Source organism: Polypterus senegalus, chromosome 10 (assembly GCF_016835505.1).
Source record: "Polypterus senegalus isolate Bchr_013 chromosome 10, ASM1683550v1, whole genome shotgun sequence".
NCBI lineage: Eukaryota > Metazoa > Chordata > Cladistia > Polypteriformes > Polypteridae > Polypterus > Polypterus senegalus.
In genome coordinates, this window is record NC_053163.1 from 67,871,656 (window position 1) to 67,891,523 (window position 19,868).

At 35.1% G+C, this 19,868-nt stretch overlaps 1 protein-coding gene across 1 annotated transcript in view; it reads left to right on the forward strand.

Moving 5' to 3' along the window:
* The window catches only part of LOC120537168 (MORC family CW-type zinc finger protein 4-like), a 68,593-nt gene extending 48,732 nt beyond the window's left edge, over positions 1-19,861 (forward strand). Inside the window, exons 8-11 of the mRNA XM_039765898.1 lie at positions 1,305-1,424; positions 3,783-3,886; positions 15,783-15,875; positions 16,826-19,861. Coding sequence (XP_039621832.1) covers positions 1,305-1,424; positions 3,783-3,886; positions 15,783-15,875; positions 16,826-16,841 — 333 coding nt within the window. The 3' untranslated portion in view covers positions 16,842-19,861. The remainder of the gene's footprint in view (positions 1-1,304; positions 1,425-3,782; positions 3,887-15,782; positions 15,876-16,825) is intronic.
* Positions 19,862-19,868: the final 7 nt, after the last annotated feature.

The window sequence follows — 19,868 nt, forward strand, 5'->3', positions numbered from 1 at the left end:
AAATAGGGCCTTAAAGTACCATCTGTAGACTGGAAGAAAGTCTTATGAACAGGTGAATAAAAAATTGTAATCTTTGGATCATTATGCATTGTGTTTGTACGCCATCAAGTTGATGAAAGGATGGCTTCACAGTGTGTGACACCAGCTGTCAAACATGGAGGAGGAAATGCGATGGTCTGGGGTTCTTTTGCTGGAGACAGAGTTGGTGGCTTACACAGAGTGACTGTCATTCTGAATCAAAAGGGATAACACAGCTTGGCTGTTATACTGTATTACCAAAAGGCAGCTACTTTGATTAATCTAAAATTTGAATAAAGTTTTGTACACTTGATGATTCTTTGACTTATTCCTTTTATTTGCCATTGTTTATTTGTTCTTTGCCTCGATTTCATGCAACACTAAGACATTAAACTGCATGTATTTCCGTAAAAAATTAAAAAACTGAGATGTTCTAAAACCTATTCAGTAATCCTCAGGCACAAAAATCTCACATTGTTGTCTGCTAATTTTATGTACATACTGTAGGTATTAAATTTTGAAGAGTAATAAATGAGAGTCAGTGTCAGTTCATCACACTGATACAGTATAATATTTGCAGGTCTGTCTTTAAGTAGCATTCTTCCATTGCTTTTTGTCCTGCTAGGAAAATGTTTGGAAAAAAATCATGTTTATTAGTTTCAGGTTTTGCTGTTGAAATTTCATACATGTTTAACAGATTGGAATCAATGTGAGAAAGTCTTCATTGGATCAGTAGCTTGGTTCACCATTGGAATGAATGTGAGAAAGTCTTCATTGGATCAGTGGCTTGGTTCACCATCAATTTACTTCATCCATCCATCCAATTAATTTGTCCAATTAAAGGTTGGAGGCTGCTGGAACCAACATTTAATAGGACCCCATTCCTTGACAGGGAACACTCACTCGCGTGCTCTCACTTGTACTAGATGAATATCTCGGGCTTGGCTTTTAAACCAGGATTCTGGAGCTGACAATGCACCCTGCAAGGGACAGTGAGCGATCTTAGTTTATTTTGTAACCTAATGTTGCCTTATGCCTAACGCTGCTGGGATAGACCTCAGTCTTCCAAGATCCCAGGTTGGCTTAAGTGGATTTGAGAGTTTTATGTTGGGTATATATTATTATCTAAATTCAAAAAAATGAAAATGTATTATGGTACCTTTGTCATTTTACTCACCAAGTTTTAAGAAAGTATTGTTTTCCATTGAAGTATGCTATTGGCTAGACAGATTTTCTTGTTAACATTTGTTGCTTAGACTGTGTTTGTTCCTTAACATATTCTTAAGAGCAAAAAGGTGCGGATTACATTTGGTTTCAACTGCAAAAATAAGGATCACTGTGGGATCATGATGTACCACAAAAACCGGCTGATCAAGGCTTATGAGAAAGTGGGCTGCCAGATTAAGGTAAGTAGTATTTATTTCTAAGATTTTTATCTGTTAATTTCACTTTAATAATGTCAAAGCAAATACATGTTGTAATTGTATTTTTTATCTTTATTAGTATCTTTTTTTGTTATGGTGACATGCTTTTACATTTAAAATATGAACAGCAGTCTTTTAGTTTACATTTATACTATTTCCCAGTGTTCAAAAACTAGTCATGATTTATAACTAATTTCATGTATATTACATGTGACATTTTGCTTGGGGAAATAATACAGGTTGGGAGACTGGATAGGTAAATTGCAAGGTACTGTATATTCAAATGGAAAGAAAGCCACTTCATACACTACTTCAATATAATCTGACATTATTTATATTTGATGAGTATTTTGAGCAGCAATGGCCACAATAATTCAGAAAATGAGAATTCTAGATTTTTAATGAGGAATTAGAATTTGGCTGAACTTTTATTAGAAATGAAGCATTGAGACAAAAAACAACATTCAGCATATAGAAAATATATGTAGCATGTTGAAGGAATTGTACATCTCACTAAAAAGGTTCCTTTGGTAAATTTGGTTTACATTTTATAGTTTTACTAGATGAGTTCCATCGACACAAAATATAATTTTATGTTCTTTTATGGTCTTTCTCTCTTAAAGTTTACATAAGACCTCTGAAATAATAGGTCATTGTATTCTAAAACTGGATATACTGTATTTGAGCACTAAATGAGTAGTAAGCATTCCAAACTTTTGTGTTCTTTCTTTAGTTCAGTTTTATTCCTAGGGCACTGTCCTGTGTACTTCACCACACAGAGCATAGTACACACTCACTATCTTTTGTGTGCAATTTTAAAATTCAAAAAAGCTTAAAAATCCAAAAATGTTATTTTTACTGTTTTATGTCCATATGTGAAGATAAATGTCATTGTTGCCAGATAATTTGGGAATGCACTCAGTAGCATAGTTGCTCGTACATAGTTGAGAATCAAAGTCAAAAGCTGTTTGCTGCCCCCAGAGGTTTATGGTGTGTATTGGTGGGAGGGAGGCAGTGTTGGTGTGAATAGTTATAGCAATTTGCAATTACATGTGTAAAGATGTGGTTTTAAGTAAGTCAAATATCTATTCAATTCAAACTATTAGTTCAAATTTATATAATTTTATCATTCAAACTATTACATTTTCTATGCCAGTAGATGTTCTGTTCAATTTTTGATGGTCATAAGTGGAAAATAACAAACTCGAAGGTACAAAACTGTTCAAATGAATTCAAAAATTGGTACCTTTATCCACATATAAGATTGAAGATCTTTGTAGAGAGACAGAATAAACTGATGTATCCCTTGGTACTATGTGTGCGGCCCGCACCGCCTCTTTTAGTTTTCTACTCCTTGCATTTTTGAGCCTCTGTAGTGCATAGGTGCTTGCTTTAAATAAAACTTCAAACAAATTGATGTAAAGAGGAAGAGTAAAGATTCAAGCCTATTACTTGCAGTGCCTCCCTCTCCCTGTTAATAATAATAATAATAATAATAATAATAATTCTTTGCATTTATATAAGGTATTACATAGCTCAAATGAGTCCTGGAGGTGTCCCTCAGACGCACATGTGTGACACAGTTCAAGGACTGGTATGGGAATGGAAGACATCTACACTTTCATTTGAACAGTTTCATCCATAAAGCTCCACTTTTATCATTTTTTACAAATGATTTGGAGCAGTTTTAATTTTACTTGCAACATTAAGTTACCTGTACAAGGTAGTGAAGATTTTGACTTATGTTACAGCCTTATAATTAATGCATGAAAAGTGTTATAATCAATGAATGCCTGTGTTTCTGCAGGCTATACCCATTTCTATATCACCTCTTCAGAATATGCAGTTTAGAAGGTCAGCATTTCCTCTATTCTAGAAAACTGTCATATCCTCAGTTCATTTGTGAATTCAATTGTGTCCTAATATGGTTCTTGCACTCCTTCTCTATTTACTCTAACAACTCTACACTTTATGGTCTTTTGCACCTTCCCTGCCTTTGACCAGCCACCCCACGGCTTACTTTTTATGCTATTGAAGAAGAAATTGACCCTACATAAAACCACATCGGGATTGTGTGTCAGGTTTAATTAGGATACACTTGATTACTATTCTCCATATCTTTGACCAAGTTCACAAAAAGATAAAACCCTAATTTTCTAAGGGATATATGTTCATCTCAGATGATTTACTAAACAGATTCAGATATTACAGTATATAATTAATGAAGACATTTGCTGATTCTGCATATTTCACTTGTTTATATTCGCTTTTTTGAAGACTCATTGCTAAATCCTCTTTTTTCTTGACATAGTGAAATAAACTGTTTATACTCTTATATAGTCTGGCAGCAGAAGAACTGGACATGGGGTGATTGGAGTGATAGAGTGTGATTTTCTGAAACCAGCTCACAACAAGCAGGATTTTCAGTATACCAAGGAGTACAGGTACATCATTAAAGTGCTGGTGAAATAATAACCTATTTGCACATTGTGTATATTTTCTATTTTTAAAATATAAATGGTAAAGGAACATTTAAAAAGGTTCATTAAGTTTACAGTTTAATTTCTGTTCGGTGTAAATGTTATGAAACACTTGCATTTTTATTTATTAGCAGGTAAAAACAAATTTGTGAAATATTTGTAGTTTTTGGTTGTGATTTTGGTTCCAGGCATCATTGTTGATCCAAATTTACTTAGTAGACCATACATAAGAAATTTCTTTTCCTTTTAAAATGTCAGTTTTCTATCATGTAAGCAAAAGTACATATTAAATAGTTTCTTGTGTTCTGGTCACAGGTTTTTTTTTCTTTTTAGTTTTATATACTTTGTTAATCCTGAGGGGAAATTGCATGCTTTATAAAATAACTTACTGTATAATCAGAATGAGTTCTGAATATTTTTAGCCTTCATGAGAATATGTTTTAAAACTTAATACATTTTTATATGTTAGACTCAAATTCTGTTTTAAGAGTATATGGCAAACTTTAATTTTATCTTAAAATAAACCCCACTGTGCCAATGTCACAATCTTAAGAGGATTTAATGTAATTTTTTTAAGTTGAATAATTTCATCTTATATAATTGTATTATTCACCCTAAATGTGAATAGTTAGTTTTTCTTTTTGTACAGATAAAAACACGTCATTACACAGCAAATAATTAATGATGGTGGCATATCTTCTTACTATTAGATAAATCCGTAAATCTGTTTTGTTATGGTTTTGTGATTGAATACCTGATTAACCATTGACAACAGGCAACGGACATTGTTTTGAGACCCCAAACTCCTGCATTAAAAGAATCACACACAGACTCTTGACTTTGAAATACATAAATAAATTCTAACCAGCCTGGATTCTTGGCAAAGGGGGTTTTCCAGTAAGAGAATGGTAATACTTGCAGCATTTATCAGCTTCCTGTGAGGTGTATGCTGCCAAGTAAGATTGTGAACTGTTTCTTTAGTCAGTATACAAACAGGCTGAAATCAAGCAAAATTTAAATCTAAACCAGGTGGTATGCAATGATAAAAGCACCTCGTTTAAGCTACTGAGGCTATTAATAACATGACTGACTAAAAGTTCTGGTTCTTCAGCCAGTTGTGTTTAAAGTGGTAGAAATGTCACCACCATGATTATAGCAGCTGGGACGCTGGACAGATTTGCTGTATAAATCCCACAGTCCAATCAAATAGCATAATGAGAATTTACATATACTGTTAATTTTATTGGACACCACTGCCTTACATATTCAGTCCGTTTGTTCCCACATTGTTTGACTACAGCCTTGGAACATTAGAACAATCTAGAATAGGCCTTTCAGCCCAACAAAGCTTGCCAGTCCTACCCACTTAATCCTAAAAAACGTCAAGTCTAGTTTTGAAAGCCCCTGAAGTCCTACTGTTTACCATATCACACTACTTGGTAGCTTATTCCATGTGTCTGTGGTTCTGTGTGTGAAGAAAAACGTCCTAATGCTTGTGTGAAATTTACCCCTAACAATTTTCCAACTGTGTCCCCATGTTCTTGATGAACTCGTTTTAAAATAAGAGTCTTGTTCAATTGTAGTGTTCTTGTTCTGAACACTGCCTGGCAGTTGATAGTATCGAGTCCACTACAACTTCTAAATCCTTCTCACAAGGAGTACTTTTTATTTTTAGACCTCCCATTGTGTATTCAAGCCTAACATTTTTACTTCCTAAATGTAATACTTTACATTTACTTGTGTATTCAAACCTAACATTTTTACTTCCTAAATGTAATACTTTACATTTTCTTAACATTAAATTTCATCTGCTACATGTCTGCCCAAGCCTGTATGCTGTCGTTATAAGTGACCCACAAGGACTAATTTATTGTTTATTTTAAAACAATGACAGTGGTCAACTACATGTATATTTAACTATCCTTTGTTTTCATAAAATTGGGATGGGAAATAACTGATATTTTGGCTAATGTGCCTCTGAATGGAGTGGTGTGGTGGCCATCCTTAGCTTTAAAAATAGGGATTAGAAGATGTGTGCCCTTTCATTTCCAGGAAAGCATATACTAGGGTATTGGAATTGGAAAATGTATGCAATAACAAGAATTTGATCCAAGAGGAGTAATCAAGTTTCTATTCAGCTAATGGTACAGTGGAGTGGTGCTTTGATTTTGCACAGCTATATGAGGTATCATAGCAATATGAGTCAGTTTTGTCTTGTCTTGTAGATTTGGAATAAAAATTTGTATCCACCTTTTTACAATTAAACAGATTTAATTAAAAGTAGACATTTCAACTGCACCAGTGTTTGTGTATATTCGGGTTTACAATTTACTTGGTCATGGTGTCAAGAACTAGTCTTAATTTGGGCAACGTATAGTTTCACAGATTGAAGGTGGTGCCTCTACTGTTACAGATGTTTCCTTCTTGCCTTTTTATCTATGCAGTCCTTGGCCATTCCTTTAATGATAAACTTCTGAGTATAAGTTGTAAAAATCGAAATCTCCAAAACTGAGGTCAAGATTCAGTCCCAGAAAATCCTGGACTGATCTCATAATGTGAGGAGAAGAGGAGCAAAACTTAGTGGAGGAGTTTTACGTACAAACCTAAGGGTCTTGTCCATGAGTGAATATGTAGCAGGGGATAGGACTGCATAACATTAACTGGGGTGGCACCTAAAGTACTGCAACTATTATTTTGGTCATTAGTGGAGAATCAAACACAAGATTTCAGAGAAATTGTTTTGGTGTGGCAGTCACTCTATAATTAGTCTATAACCTAATGTTTTACCATTAGCCCTGGTAAGCATGAGTAGTGAGCAGAAGAGTAATTCCACAGGTACAGAAAGGAGCTTTTATGGCAGTTTGTGGGGCTTAATCTTGAATACTGGAATAGAGTCAATGTTAGGTGATTTAAGCATCTAGTAAAGATAACTGCTGGTTTATTCTTACTAGACTGAGGCAGGCATGCCTCAGAAAGTTTATCAGGCACCACATGAAATCTTCTAATAAGAGCAGGAATCAATTTTTAGGTCAAAGTGAAATATTTTCTCCCCATACTCAACTTGTTAACTTGTTGATGAATGTGTTGGTGGAACCTGCAAATAAAGTAAAATAATAAAATAATTATTACAAGTTGGTTGATTTAAAATTAGTAATATGTGCTAGCTCTGGGTATCAGCACTGATGTCCCAAATCGATTTAATTCTGATTCACAATGCCTGATTCGATTCAATATCGATTCTATCTTTACTGAATTAGTGTGCACTGATATATTTGAAGTGGTGGCTTTTTAAAAAGTACTTAACCACTCATAATATAATGTGACAAATTTTATCAACACTTTGTTTGAAGGGTGTCTACATAGTGACTTCATAGCATATGCATACGTATGGAATAACATTTAAGAAGAAATAGTTGATTAGTATTGAACAGTTAACATCAGTATTTGGAGATGTGAAACAAAATATAATTTCTCTTTTAAAAAAAAAAAAAACTTTTTCACAGCACTACACGCATTCAAAATTCACCATAATTTAACTAACATATGTATGACCACATCTGAGTCCATACATATTATGGGATGGCTCCTTGTTTTTAATACAATGCAATGGCATCTACTTTATAAAACATCAACATAATCTTGTGAATAATATTATTATAAAAAAATAAAATATTAGCTTCTTATTTAATAATATGTTATTCAATAACCTATTCATTATGAATCTCCATATAGACACCCTTCAACTACAGTAAACTGTTAGCCAAGTGTATTCCCCATTGGACATTTACAATAATCTTGAGTTAATTGAACTTAAAGATACAGCAGGGAGACGCCTACTGTATCATTCTGTAATTCTCCAAGTTAGACATATCTTCAGCTGCTCACGTGTAGCAGTAACATTAATCAGTCTCGAAAATGTGTCCTCACAGTCCTCAGATAAAAAGGAAGCATTTTAAAATGAGGATCTAGATCTGATGCTTGCTGACAGCAACATTGAATGAATGGAACATAAAAGAAAAAGAATCATCCATCGTGACTTATAACACTGCTATTATGGAGCTACTTCAAGTTGGCTGCTTTGCTCACATGCTCATTTGGGTATTATAGGCTACTCTGTAAATTCCAACAATTGAATGCGTGGTTTGCCAGGTGAGGCACGTTGCAAATTTCTTCCACCATTGCAATATAGTACACCACTTGTTTAAAGAGAAACAATGTTTATTGGACTTGCCAACACACAAAGTTCTGACTGATCCATTCACACAATTGTGCAATGTATTGGAAATGCTAGAAAGGTTTTTGGAACAGCAGCAAGTAATCTCAGCAACTCTTTATATAGGCAGCGAGGATGTTCCTGGTGTGGCTGGCATGCAGCATACTTGTCTGCAACACATCCGCCACAGATGCCAATTTGTTTCTAGTGTGTAATTGTCAAGTTGGAATCTGCTGCCTTGAATGTTCAGCTGTTGCTAGTTAGGGCTACTCTCTCCACTGGCCTGATAGATGTGAAGATGCTTTGCTTATGATCTTCATAAAGTCTAGGCACAATAAGTTCACTCATTTGCTTTGGTATAGCATACCACAGTTCCAGAACCTGTATCATTTGTTGAAAGCCCTGATTTTTAACAATAGTGTAGGGTCTATTATCTTTATAGATAAAAAACTGCTATAGATTCTGTTATTTTTTGGACATGAGGCAGATTAAATGGAAGCTTGGAGCTACCTACCATCTCCAGTGTAGATTGTTTAAACTTTGTTTGGACATTCGCTGAGATTACATTTATGGGTGACATCAAGATAAATGATTTCTCAAATTTGTTGTGTTACAACAATAATTAACATCTGAGTTGCACATCTTACGTGTGACTTTGCTTCTGTCCAGTTGTTCTTTAGTGATGTGCCATCTGAATCTGTAGTAAGCCCACACATCTGTTTTAAGTGTCGAAGAGGCTGATTTCTGATAAAAGAGGACACACCATTTTATGTGGGGTACTAAAGTGCTTTTTCTGTAGAAATCCTTAACAGGAGCATTAGTGACATCTACTGGATCGGATGCCAAAAACAAAGATAAGCAAAAATCTATGTATAATAGTTGAGCAGGATAGAGATTCACAAGATCGATCTTGATTCTTAAATTGTATTGAATCGTTTAATTGAAAAATTATGATTAATGAGAAAATGGATATTTTTGCCCAGGCCTAATATGCACTGTAAATATTGTATATATAAAAAAACAATCTCTAGCTACTTCACTGGACTAGCTCAAGACCAGTTCATTGCCTTCCAGACCTGGGAGGTGTTCTGTCTCTTTCACCTTCTACTCTCTCCCTCCTGTACTCTCTTCTTCATACTACATTTCTGTTAGCTATCCTTTGCTCCTACTCACTCTCTCTCTCTCTTTCTGGGATGTCATTGCAGGTGTTAATTATACAGTATATACTTAATTTTAAAGAATACTTTAGTGGCAACCAGTCATTTCCATAGTTATTGAATTCTCATTAAAGTAGTTTATATCCCCTTATTCTGCCACATCCTATCCTGTATTAAGTATAGACAAAACTGCTTTGAATACAAGATGAGGCTTATTATTCCAGTTATGTGACTCAGTGTTGCCATCTCGTGGTTAATGACAGCATGTAAACTTTTTCTCAGTCTCGTTTGTCACATTTTTAATTTAGCAACCCCAGAAAATTATGTTACTGTCCCAGCATGCACTCTTAACTCCTGTTAATATCTGGATAGGGTCTCCATTCATCAGTTCCTGTTGGGCCCTTTATTAGTCTTGCATGACTATTATGCTCTTTTTATTCTAGCAAGCATTTGTCAGATTTGCCAAAAGCCTTTTTCAGTTGGTCATCATATAGAAATAATGTACTTGTTTTCTCAGAGTTCATGTCAAAACTTTAATGATTCTGCCTTTCAAAATGAAACTGAAAGAAGTGTTGGCAGTAGTATGAAAGAGTATTTAAATCAAAGGTCATTTGCTGGATTTTTTGTTGTTGCAAAATCAGAAGATATATCTGTCTTTACTTATGGTTGCCTTCTTCATTAAAGTTGCAAAACTGTTATGAATCATACTACTTGAGTTTACATTGTTTATATTTTAAGAAAGAGTTTTAAACAAAATGCGTGTTATTAGTAATAAGTGCCATCTGTGTGTGTGTGTGTGTATATATATATATATATATATATATATATATATATATATATATATATATATATATATATATTGTGTGTGTGTGTGTGTGTTTGTGTATACGTGTATATATATGAAAATGAATCACGTATCATAAAGTAGTTTTTATTCCTGAGCAGGAGCTGTCATCAGAGAATAATGATTAGACAAACAAGAATCAAAGGCAATATATAGTAAAATAAGGGGGGGGGCAGGTAATGAGACAGGGTTGGGAGGGTTATTGGTCGTAAAGTTTTATTTATTATGAGGATGTTTTTCATAAGTTTGCATATGCTGGGTTTATGTCCAAATGTCTGTTAATGGCGTTTTCGTTTGCTAGCCAAGATTCAGCCAGCTCTCTGGTGCTTTTAGTACTAGCCTTAAATCTTACTTGTACATTGTCCCAGTTAAATGTATGTCCGGTTGATTTTGTATGCATATAAATCAGTGATCGTGAGTCCTTCCTTCTGATGGTGTTGTGATGCTCCTGTATATGTGTTGTGATTCTTTTTGATGTTTGTCCTATGTATACCACTGGGCAAGGACTGCATGGAATGCTATAAACTGCTTTTCGTGTTTCTGCTGCCGATTTCTTGTTTTTGGCATTAAAGAGGAGTGTGCGCAGATTAGTCAAAGGCTTGTGTGTTATTCTGATGCCTGATTTGGACAGGATACATGCTGCACCTTCTGACACTCCGTGATGATAAGGAAGTGTGTGCCAGGTGGGATGCATATATAATATATATGCACACACATCAGGCACTGATGTCCGAGGTTTGATCCCCACAAAGAGAAGCAAAGGTATGTACACCTGATGAGCCCCAATTACAACAAAACTTGTGTTGTGTACTGTTTGTATTATTTGGCAGGTACTATATAACATGTCTATGATCTGCTTCTTACATCTGAGAGGGCATGGCAGATACATATACACACAAACATGCACACACACTATGGTCTGAACACACACCAGAATGACTAAAAAAATCTATTACGTATAGCAATATAGTACCTGTAATATATACCAGTAACATATATACCTATCGTTTTGCCAGGCACAGTCCCAGGAGGACTTCACAGAAATGATTTTAGTAGAAAAGGAATGCATAAAACTGTTCCTATTTAACTTCACTTTTTATTTTATGGCCATTTCAACAAGACTTAAAAACCATAAAAACATTAAAGAAGAGTCAATTAAGCTCAACAAACTTCACCATTCCTGTTCGCCTATTTTTTTTTCCAGAATGCCATCAAGTCCAGTTTTGAAAGTTACACAAGTATCACTCTCCACCACATTATTTAGTCATTTATTGGTTGTGTATGGTTAGAAAAACAACCTAACGTTTATCTGACTGTAACAAATTTCTATATGCGTGCCCTTATTCTTGATGAGGAATTTAATTTAACAACTGGGAGCCACTTTACTGATTCCTTTGATAATTTTAAAAACTTCAATCATGCCACATTCTTAATATCTTTTTGCTTAAACTGAAAAGATTCAGTTTCTTCAATCTTGGAATTAGCAGAATTAAAGATTTTCTCATCAGATTGGACGGCCTAGCACAGACTACACTATAGAATGCCCTAGAGAAAGGGTAGGCAGCCAATTGGCCCAAGCCTCCACAAATGTGTTTGCCATAGTTCATCAATTTAATTAATGGACATACATTGTTGGCTTACATTTATGTTTAATCAGTTTCTACTTTTTTAAAAAACTTTGTATTTTTATGTGTACTAGTAATTAGTAAAATCTATACTTGAATTTTAACTGAGAATTGTTCACTGTGCTCTGGGCCAGTACCTGGTGAAGAGCATTATACAGTGGTGCCTTGGTATACGTCCGCTTTGGAATAAATCCAACTTGGTATACGTCCAGTTTGGATGCGAAAAATTTTGGTTGGTATACGACCTTTGTTTAGAATACGATTTGCGTGCTAGAACACAGCGCGCTACCCTTGTTCACCTCTCTCTCGAGAAAAAGCCACGACTGCCCACGAGCGTCAGTACACCAGATGCTAGCTTTCAGTGAATAACCTGCGCGCTACACTTGTTTACTTCTCTCAATGCAAAGCCACCACTGCCCATGAGTGTCAGTATGCCAGATGCTAGCATTCAGTGAACAACTCGCGCGCTACCCTTGTTTACCTCTCGAGACAAAGTCACAACTGCCCACGAGCGTCAGTACGCCAGTTGCTAGCATTCAGTGAACAACCCGCGCTATAACTCTGTGAATTTTCACGTGATTTTGTGTTTTTTCGCGTAAATCTGAAATGATTGTTGAAAAGTATGAAGGTGGCATGTGTATCCGGGACTTGGCTGCTGCATACCGTATGCCGAAAAAGACGGTATCTACGATTGTGAAAACCAAATACGTTATTAAAAAGTAAAGTGAGGTTAAATTTTCATTTATTTCATCTAATTGCTTTTGCATTTATGCATTTTAGTATTAAGCAGTGTTAAAATTATTTTATACAACCCCATCAATGTATAATATGCCAATAACAATAGGATTTTTTTTTCATGGGAACGGATTAATCATTTTCCCTTTATTTCTTATGGGAAAAATTTGTTTGGTATACGTCCTATTTGGTACAAGTCCAAGGATCTGGAACGGATTAAGGACGTATACCGAGGTACCACTGTACACAAATAAGTTGTATTATTGCAGTCCTGGAATCAAACTAGTAACTCTTCTCTGGATTTTCTCAAGATACTTCAACTGAGGCCTCATTAGTACTTTTACATAGCTTAAGTATAACTTTTCTTGACTTACACTCAAAATACTGAATGTCATAACCTAACATCATGTTAGGCTTCTTTGACAGCTTACAGAGTGTCATATGTCTAAACTAATCCAACTGTGTGCTGTCTGTTTGTTCAGTTATGATGAAAGTATCAGAGTCGATGTAAGGTTGAAAATATCGGCAGCTATGTTTGTGAAAATCTAAATTGCAAAATATGTATTCGAAGTAAACAGTATTCCACAACTTGTCAAAGGAATGGATAGCGAAGAGCCACAGGAAATGCAGATTTCATCACTCAAAACATCTGAATCAGTAAATATGCTTAATGAAATTGACACCACTCCAACAGAACCACAGATGAGGCTGCACAATGTCTAAGTTCTAACTGCATGTCTAAACGAATAACTATAGTAAGTTTATATTAGTAGGGAAATGCCATACATACCATACCAGAATATCATCACAGTGTTTTAACATGTATTATGTACATAGACCACAATGCTTATCTAAACTCTATTTGGCATTGTTATGCCATATAGTTATGCAGTAGTCAAAATGACAAAAAGATATCTTGGCAGACAAAACCACTTCTCAAATGTGTGTGGCCAAGTGTGTGTGTGTGTTTGTGTGTCATTACAGTGTAAACATTAATGATTAAGCGTCCATTATCTTGTGCTACTGAGCTCCTGAATTCATAACAGCAATTTTAGCTTTTTATTTTCTGTGAGCATCAAGTCCTGTTCAGTTTCTTTTGCACTCTGCCCTTCTCTTCATAGTTATATTATGTATATGTCTTATACATGAGATTTTTCACTTAAAGAGCAAGGAAAAGAGGAAGAAACCCTGAGGGTGGAGCCCTTTCAGTGGTGGATAACGGCACTGTTCACTACAGATTTCTAGTGCGTTGCCCCCAAATGTGTATACTCACTCAAGAGTCATACCCCTTACGACTACTTATGTGGTACCATATCAAAAGCTATTTGACTTTCAGATAAATATTATCAAAGGCAGCTTACTGGTTTTATGCTTTTGTTACTACTCATAAAAATTGCAGCATACTAGTGAAAACCGATAACTGATTGCTTGCCACGTGATGGATTAATGATCTATAAAGCCTTGGGTCACTCAGGTCACATTTTTATTTATTGAACTCATATTTGCTACTTTGCAGTCCATAGGAATGTGCAGTGATATGTGTCAGTGCTTTATTTACAGTATTTACAAACTAACCTTCTTAAGCATTCTAGGATAAAAGTTTATCCAGTCCCTGTAATTAGTTTAGATTTTAGCCTATTTAATCTAAGCCTCTCATCTCCCTCCACAATTTCCAAATAACTAAGTACTGTACCTCCTGGTTTGTCCCTGTTACTTTTGAGAGGTTATCGACTACTTCACACATTACTGTAAATTCAGCAAAATGCAAGTTCAGAGCATTTGCTTTTTCACTTTCTTTATAATTTAGTTCACCCTTAGCTGTTTCTGATGCACTTCAATGCCGCATTGACTGCTCAGTAACAACTAAAATGCTAAAAGAATCTCTTTGGGTCATTTTTTTCCTGTATTGCAGTATTTCTCACTAACTGCCTTTTAGCTTTCTTAACCTCCTCTTGGTCTCAGAATTCTATTTAAAATTCAGTGTCTCTTGAATTAAGCTGCTTTGAAGAAATCTAGAGAACTAAGCCCGAGCATTAAACCTAAATAACGCTCAAGATAATATTCTGCTGCTATTTTTAAGATGAAATAAAGTTATACTGCCAAAAAAATTGAATGTGTCTATTTATTCAGCCACAACATCAATATACATGAGTGGGACGGAGCCATGAACCATTACAAACATAATTGCATGTAAACAAAAAGCTGTAATGCCAGTTTTAGAACAAAATGAAACTGAACCATTAGCTGAATCAAGCGATAGTGATGACAATGTGAATTGGTCATCAGACGTTGACACAAATAGTGAAACTGATACATACGCCACCATATGACTAAACCACCATGATAGGCCTGTTAGCACAAGAACTATTTCCTTTGTACACTTCATACGACTGTGTTTTGCTTTGAAACTTCGTTTTCAGCTCCTTATTTATCCACCACAAGATTCCCTAAATTTTTTACTTACTTGTAAATTTTAGGTGAAATTATCCTGCATTTATGTAACATTCTTCTAAATTGATTGATGGTCCATAGATCCTAAAGGTTGATTCACATCTACCCCTTAAATTTAGATTATATGAATCTTATATGTAATCATGATTAACAATTGTCCTTTATTAAATTTTCTATTTGGTTGTATGCCACAACAAAGTACAACAAAATCTAAATTTCTTGAGTTCATTTGTAAGTTTGGTGATGCAGACAGTTGAATGGTTTCTGCCTCTCATGAAAGCCATTTTTGCTGAGTTAGCAGTTTAACCTTATACTACTTCCTCATTCTTTCAACAGTTTGAAAGCAATAATCTCCAACATTTTCTGCTGTTTTTATTTGTTCATCCTGGTCTTCTTATCTGAGTTTTGGACTTGCAAAATGTTTGACCAGGATCTCCATCTGCACTTAGTTTCATAGACCATAATCCTCAGGTGCAAGATGTTATTCCTTTGACATTAGTATTATTGTTTTGAAGCTTTCTGACTGTAGTTTTTATTAAAATCCTTTCATTTATATCATCCAATGGTAACTTCCATCTGAAATAAAAAAATGTGTGTGATGCATAGATTAAAATGCACAGCCGTAATGAAGCAAATTATATATGTTGATTTTTGTTTAAACATTAATTCCTACGAACTCCAAAATATAGTGTTTTGCTTATTCAAAATAAAAAATATATATATTTTTCAGTGTTTAATCTTCTATAATATTTATCACTCATTAATCGTATTATTAAGTACAGTAGTCTGTAATCTTGGACGATAATACATGACATCTCTGCCTCCTTTCTTATAGGTTGACTTTGGCTGCTCTCGGAATGAAACTAAATGATTACTGGAAGGAGAAGAAGGAAACAAAAGCAAATGAGAAGTGTGAAGCCAACAAAGAGTGAGTTGTATTATCTAAAAATTCAGAGCTATATTTTGTAAATTCAGTCCTAGGGACCACATGTGGCTGCAGGTTTTTGTTCAGTCCAACTTCTACTTTTAATTGGACTCCTATTTCAGTTAAGCAAGCTGTTATTTAACTCTTTGAGGGCTGGATATTTTTTCCAAAACATTCACTTTTCTTAAAAGCTTACAATACAGTATTTTCACACAAAAATCAACATAAAACATCTGGTGCTGTGGCTGCCAGTTTGCCATCTCTTGTGGCTTGAGCTGCTCACAGGCAGTACAATGGTTGGCAGAAGTGAGTGGCAAGTTGGCTGCCAGGTGGTCTTCACGAGGCAGGGGTTGTAGCGGAGGTCATTGGTTTCAGTGCAGTGCAATTTGGTTTGTACATCGTGTCAAGTGGCAGTTCTCTCAGGTGAACGTTGCTGTATCACATGATCAGCTGATGCCGGGACCTCACTTTCCTTTTCAATCTCGATCTCCAGGTCAACAAGTTGGATTCCATTTCAGAGATAACATGCAAAACAGCGTGCATGGAGTATTTTGCTTTGTTTTGCATTCGCTTCAATGTCTTGCTAGATGTCAATGCCATTTTTGTCGTTGTTTGCTCTTCGCTACTCATACAAGTGCAGGGAATCTTGGACAATTTAACAAAGCTAACTTTCCTTCTAGCACAGCGAGTCAAACTAACATGTAACGATGGGTTTTCTCACTATTTACCATTGATGATTGCCCTCAACCTCTCCTGTTGACAAAAGTCGACATCCGCCCTAAAAGAGTTAACAGTTTCTGTGTTTTGGGGTCAGTTAGAAATTGCAAAACTTAAGTTTGGCTATTTTTTATTGGAATGCATCGTGCATTTATGTGCAGTATGTTACATGGGGATAATTTAGTGTGTTTTTTGTTTGTTTATATTATAATAATAATCTCATTCTGCTTTTTCAGGTGTTTGGTTAAATAATCCTTTATTTACTAAAGTATATTAGAGGTCCTGACAGTACGGAAGTTGCAATCTTTTTTTGCATTTGTTGTGATTTGCTCAGGCCTCTGATCTGCTTGTTGTAAACTGTCATTAGGATACACTTAAGGAGCAAGCTATAACGAACATAAAGACAACAGATAAAGGAGAGTTAAACAATTAAGTCTTAAGAAAAAATACAAATATTTTTTTAAAATGTAAAAATCGCACTGTTTTGCCTTTTTGAATACAGTAAGAGAAAAAAAGACCAGTTATTTAAATTAGATCATTTACAGGTAAAATGACGCACTGATTGTGAAACTAGTTGAAACTAAAACCTGCAGCCACTCGGAGTACCAATTGCTATGTTTGGGAGCCCATTTTTATCATATTCTCTATCTATCCATCTCTCTGCGTATGCAAAATAATGATACACTGCAAAGGTCTATTTTGTGTACTCAGTTGTAAAATGAACATAGATAGATAGATAGATAGATATGTGCATTTGCTAAGTACCACTTGTATTTCCATTCAGCAATATGAATGTCCTTATAAAATATATGCAGATCAAATTAAATTTGAAAAAAATAGCCAAATACGTGTAAAATGTAAATTTCAGCTCCTGAAATAAAACAAAAATATTTCAAGAGATACAAAGAAAGTATTTTATATCTGTTCTTGCAAATTTGTCATACAATTCATCATAACAGATGCTGGCAGCACCAATTTGCTGGAAGCACAGGTACTGTAAAAATAGTCATAACCAGATGTTGAATCTTTAAAAAACCTTTACATTAAATAAGAAAAGTGAAACAAAGTACAGAGTAAAACAAAAAAAAAAGATGAAGTTATCTTAGAACTTGACGTGCTGTTGTGGAATTGATATACTGAAAACTCCCCTCTCATCCATGCTGTTTCCAAGTTATATTATGTTTGAAGTTAAAATATTTATGGGATGTTCTGGTCACTACAAGCTCCAAATGTTTAGTGAAATATAATGACTTAATCATTAATGGAAATAACTTGAGTAGTTTCTGGGAAGGAAAGAAATTTGCCTCTATTGTTGGGTTTCTTTTAGCACTATGGTTTCCTGCATCATTTCAGACTTGTGCATGTTACGTTGATTGGCAGTTCTAAACTAGCCTTGCAGGAGTGTGTGTGATTATGCGATTGAGTCTGCCCTGCAGTGTAATGGCACCCCGTCTGCGGTTGGTTGCCAGTTTAAAGTCAATGTTGCAGTGACAGGCTGAAGTCTCTTAACACATACTTCAAATTCAAATCTAGGATTAAAAAATCCTCTCAAATGATCTGTTGTAAAAGGAATGCACACACTATAGTTTCAGAAAAGTGTTTTTGTCCATCAGTCTACACTCAATAACCAATTAAAGCAAAATGAAAACATATTTTCAGAAAGGTTTGCAAATTTATTCAAAATGCATTAATCAAAGCTGAAATCCCTCATTTATGTATGCATTCATACTCTTTCCTGTTGCAATCCAAATTGTGGTCGGGTGCGTCCTGTTTGCTTTAATTCTCCTTGAGATATGTCTAGAACTTGATTGGAGTCCACATCTGACAAATTAATTGGAGAAATGCACACTCCTGTGTATATAAGGTCCAAAAAATAAGCCATGAAGTTAAAGGAACTCTCTGTAGATATTAATGGTAAAATTGTGGTTGGGCATAGATCCAGGATAAGGCTATAAAACCCATGTTTAAGCTTTGAGTGTTTTAGGAGAATGGTGTCCTCAATAACTGTGAAATGGAAAATGTTTGCTACTACCAGGACACTCTCTAGCCAAACTGAGTAACTGGAAAAGAGGGGTCTTGGTCAGGGAGACAACCAAGAACCCAATGGTCACTCTAACAGAGCTTCAGAAGTCCGATGGACGACCATCTCAGCAGCACTCACATCAATCAGAGGGAAGCCAATTTGCGCTCGGAGTTTGCCAAACAGCATATAAAGGACCATGATAGCATGAGGAAAAAGATTCTCTGGTCTGATGAGAGAAAAATTAACTTTTTTTGCAGATCTATTTCTGGCAAAGGCCAAGCACTGCTTATCCCATGCCTAATACCAGCCTTACGGTGAAGCATGGTGGTGGGATCATCATGCAGTGGGGATGATTCTTAGTGGTAGGGACAGGGAGGCAGGTCAGTACTAAGGAAAGGATTAATGCAGCCAAATACACAGACGTCTTTGAAGAAAACCTTCTCCAGAATGCACACAACTTCAGACTGGAATAATGGTTCTCCTTTCAGCACAGCAATGGCTGAATCATATAGTCAAGACATTGCCGGAATAACTTTGGGACAAATCTCTGACTTTCTTTGAGCTTCCCAGCTAAAGCCTGCAATTAAACCCAATAACACATATGTAGAAGTCCAGAAGATGGCAGTTTACTGAAGCTTCCCATCCAATTTAAATGGAGCGTGAGATGATCTGCCAGGAAGAATAGGATAAACTGTCCACATCTAGGTGTACAGAGCTTGCAGAGACTTACCCAGGAAGACTCAAACCTGCAATTACTGCCAGAGTAATGAATTAAGTGTCTGAATACTTTTAAAAAATAAGACATTTCAGTTTTTAATTTTTAATAAATTTGGAAACTTTTCTTAAAACATGATTTTACTTTGTCAATATAGACTATTTATTTTAGACTGATTGGAAAAAATTGCAAATGTATCCATTTAAAATTAAATCTACAATAGAATAGTGTGCAGATGTTGAGGGGGTTTGAATACTTTCTGAATTAACTGTGTGTATGTATGTATTTATGTAACATATTTTTAAATATACACAGATACTAGATGAACTTGAGCAACATCACAATGGTGATGTAGTTCTGCCAAAATAACTAAACTTTTTTTAAAAATGAGAAATTTAATTAATTTGGCCAAAAAAACAAAGCAAATGGAAAACAAAACCATATACTTCAGCAAAATATACAGTATCCTGTAAAATATTTTATTGGTACCTTAATTTTACAATGGGTAAAAGAAGAACAAAAGTTAAGAATCGTTGCATTA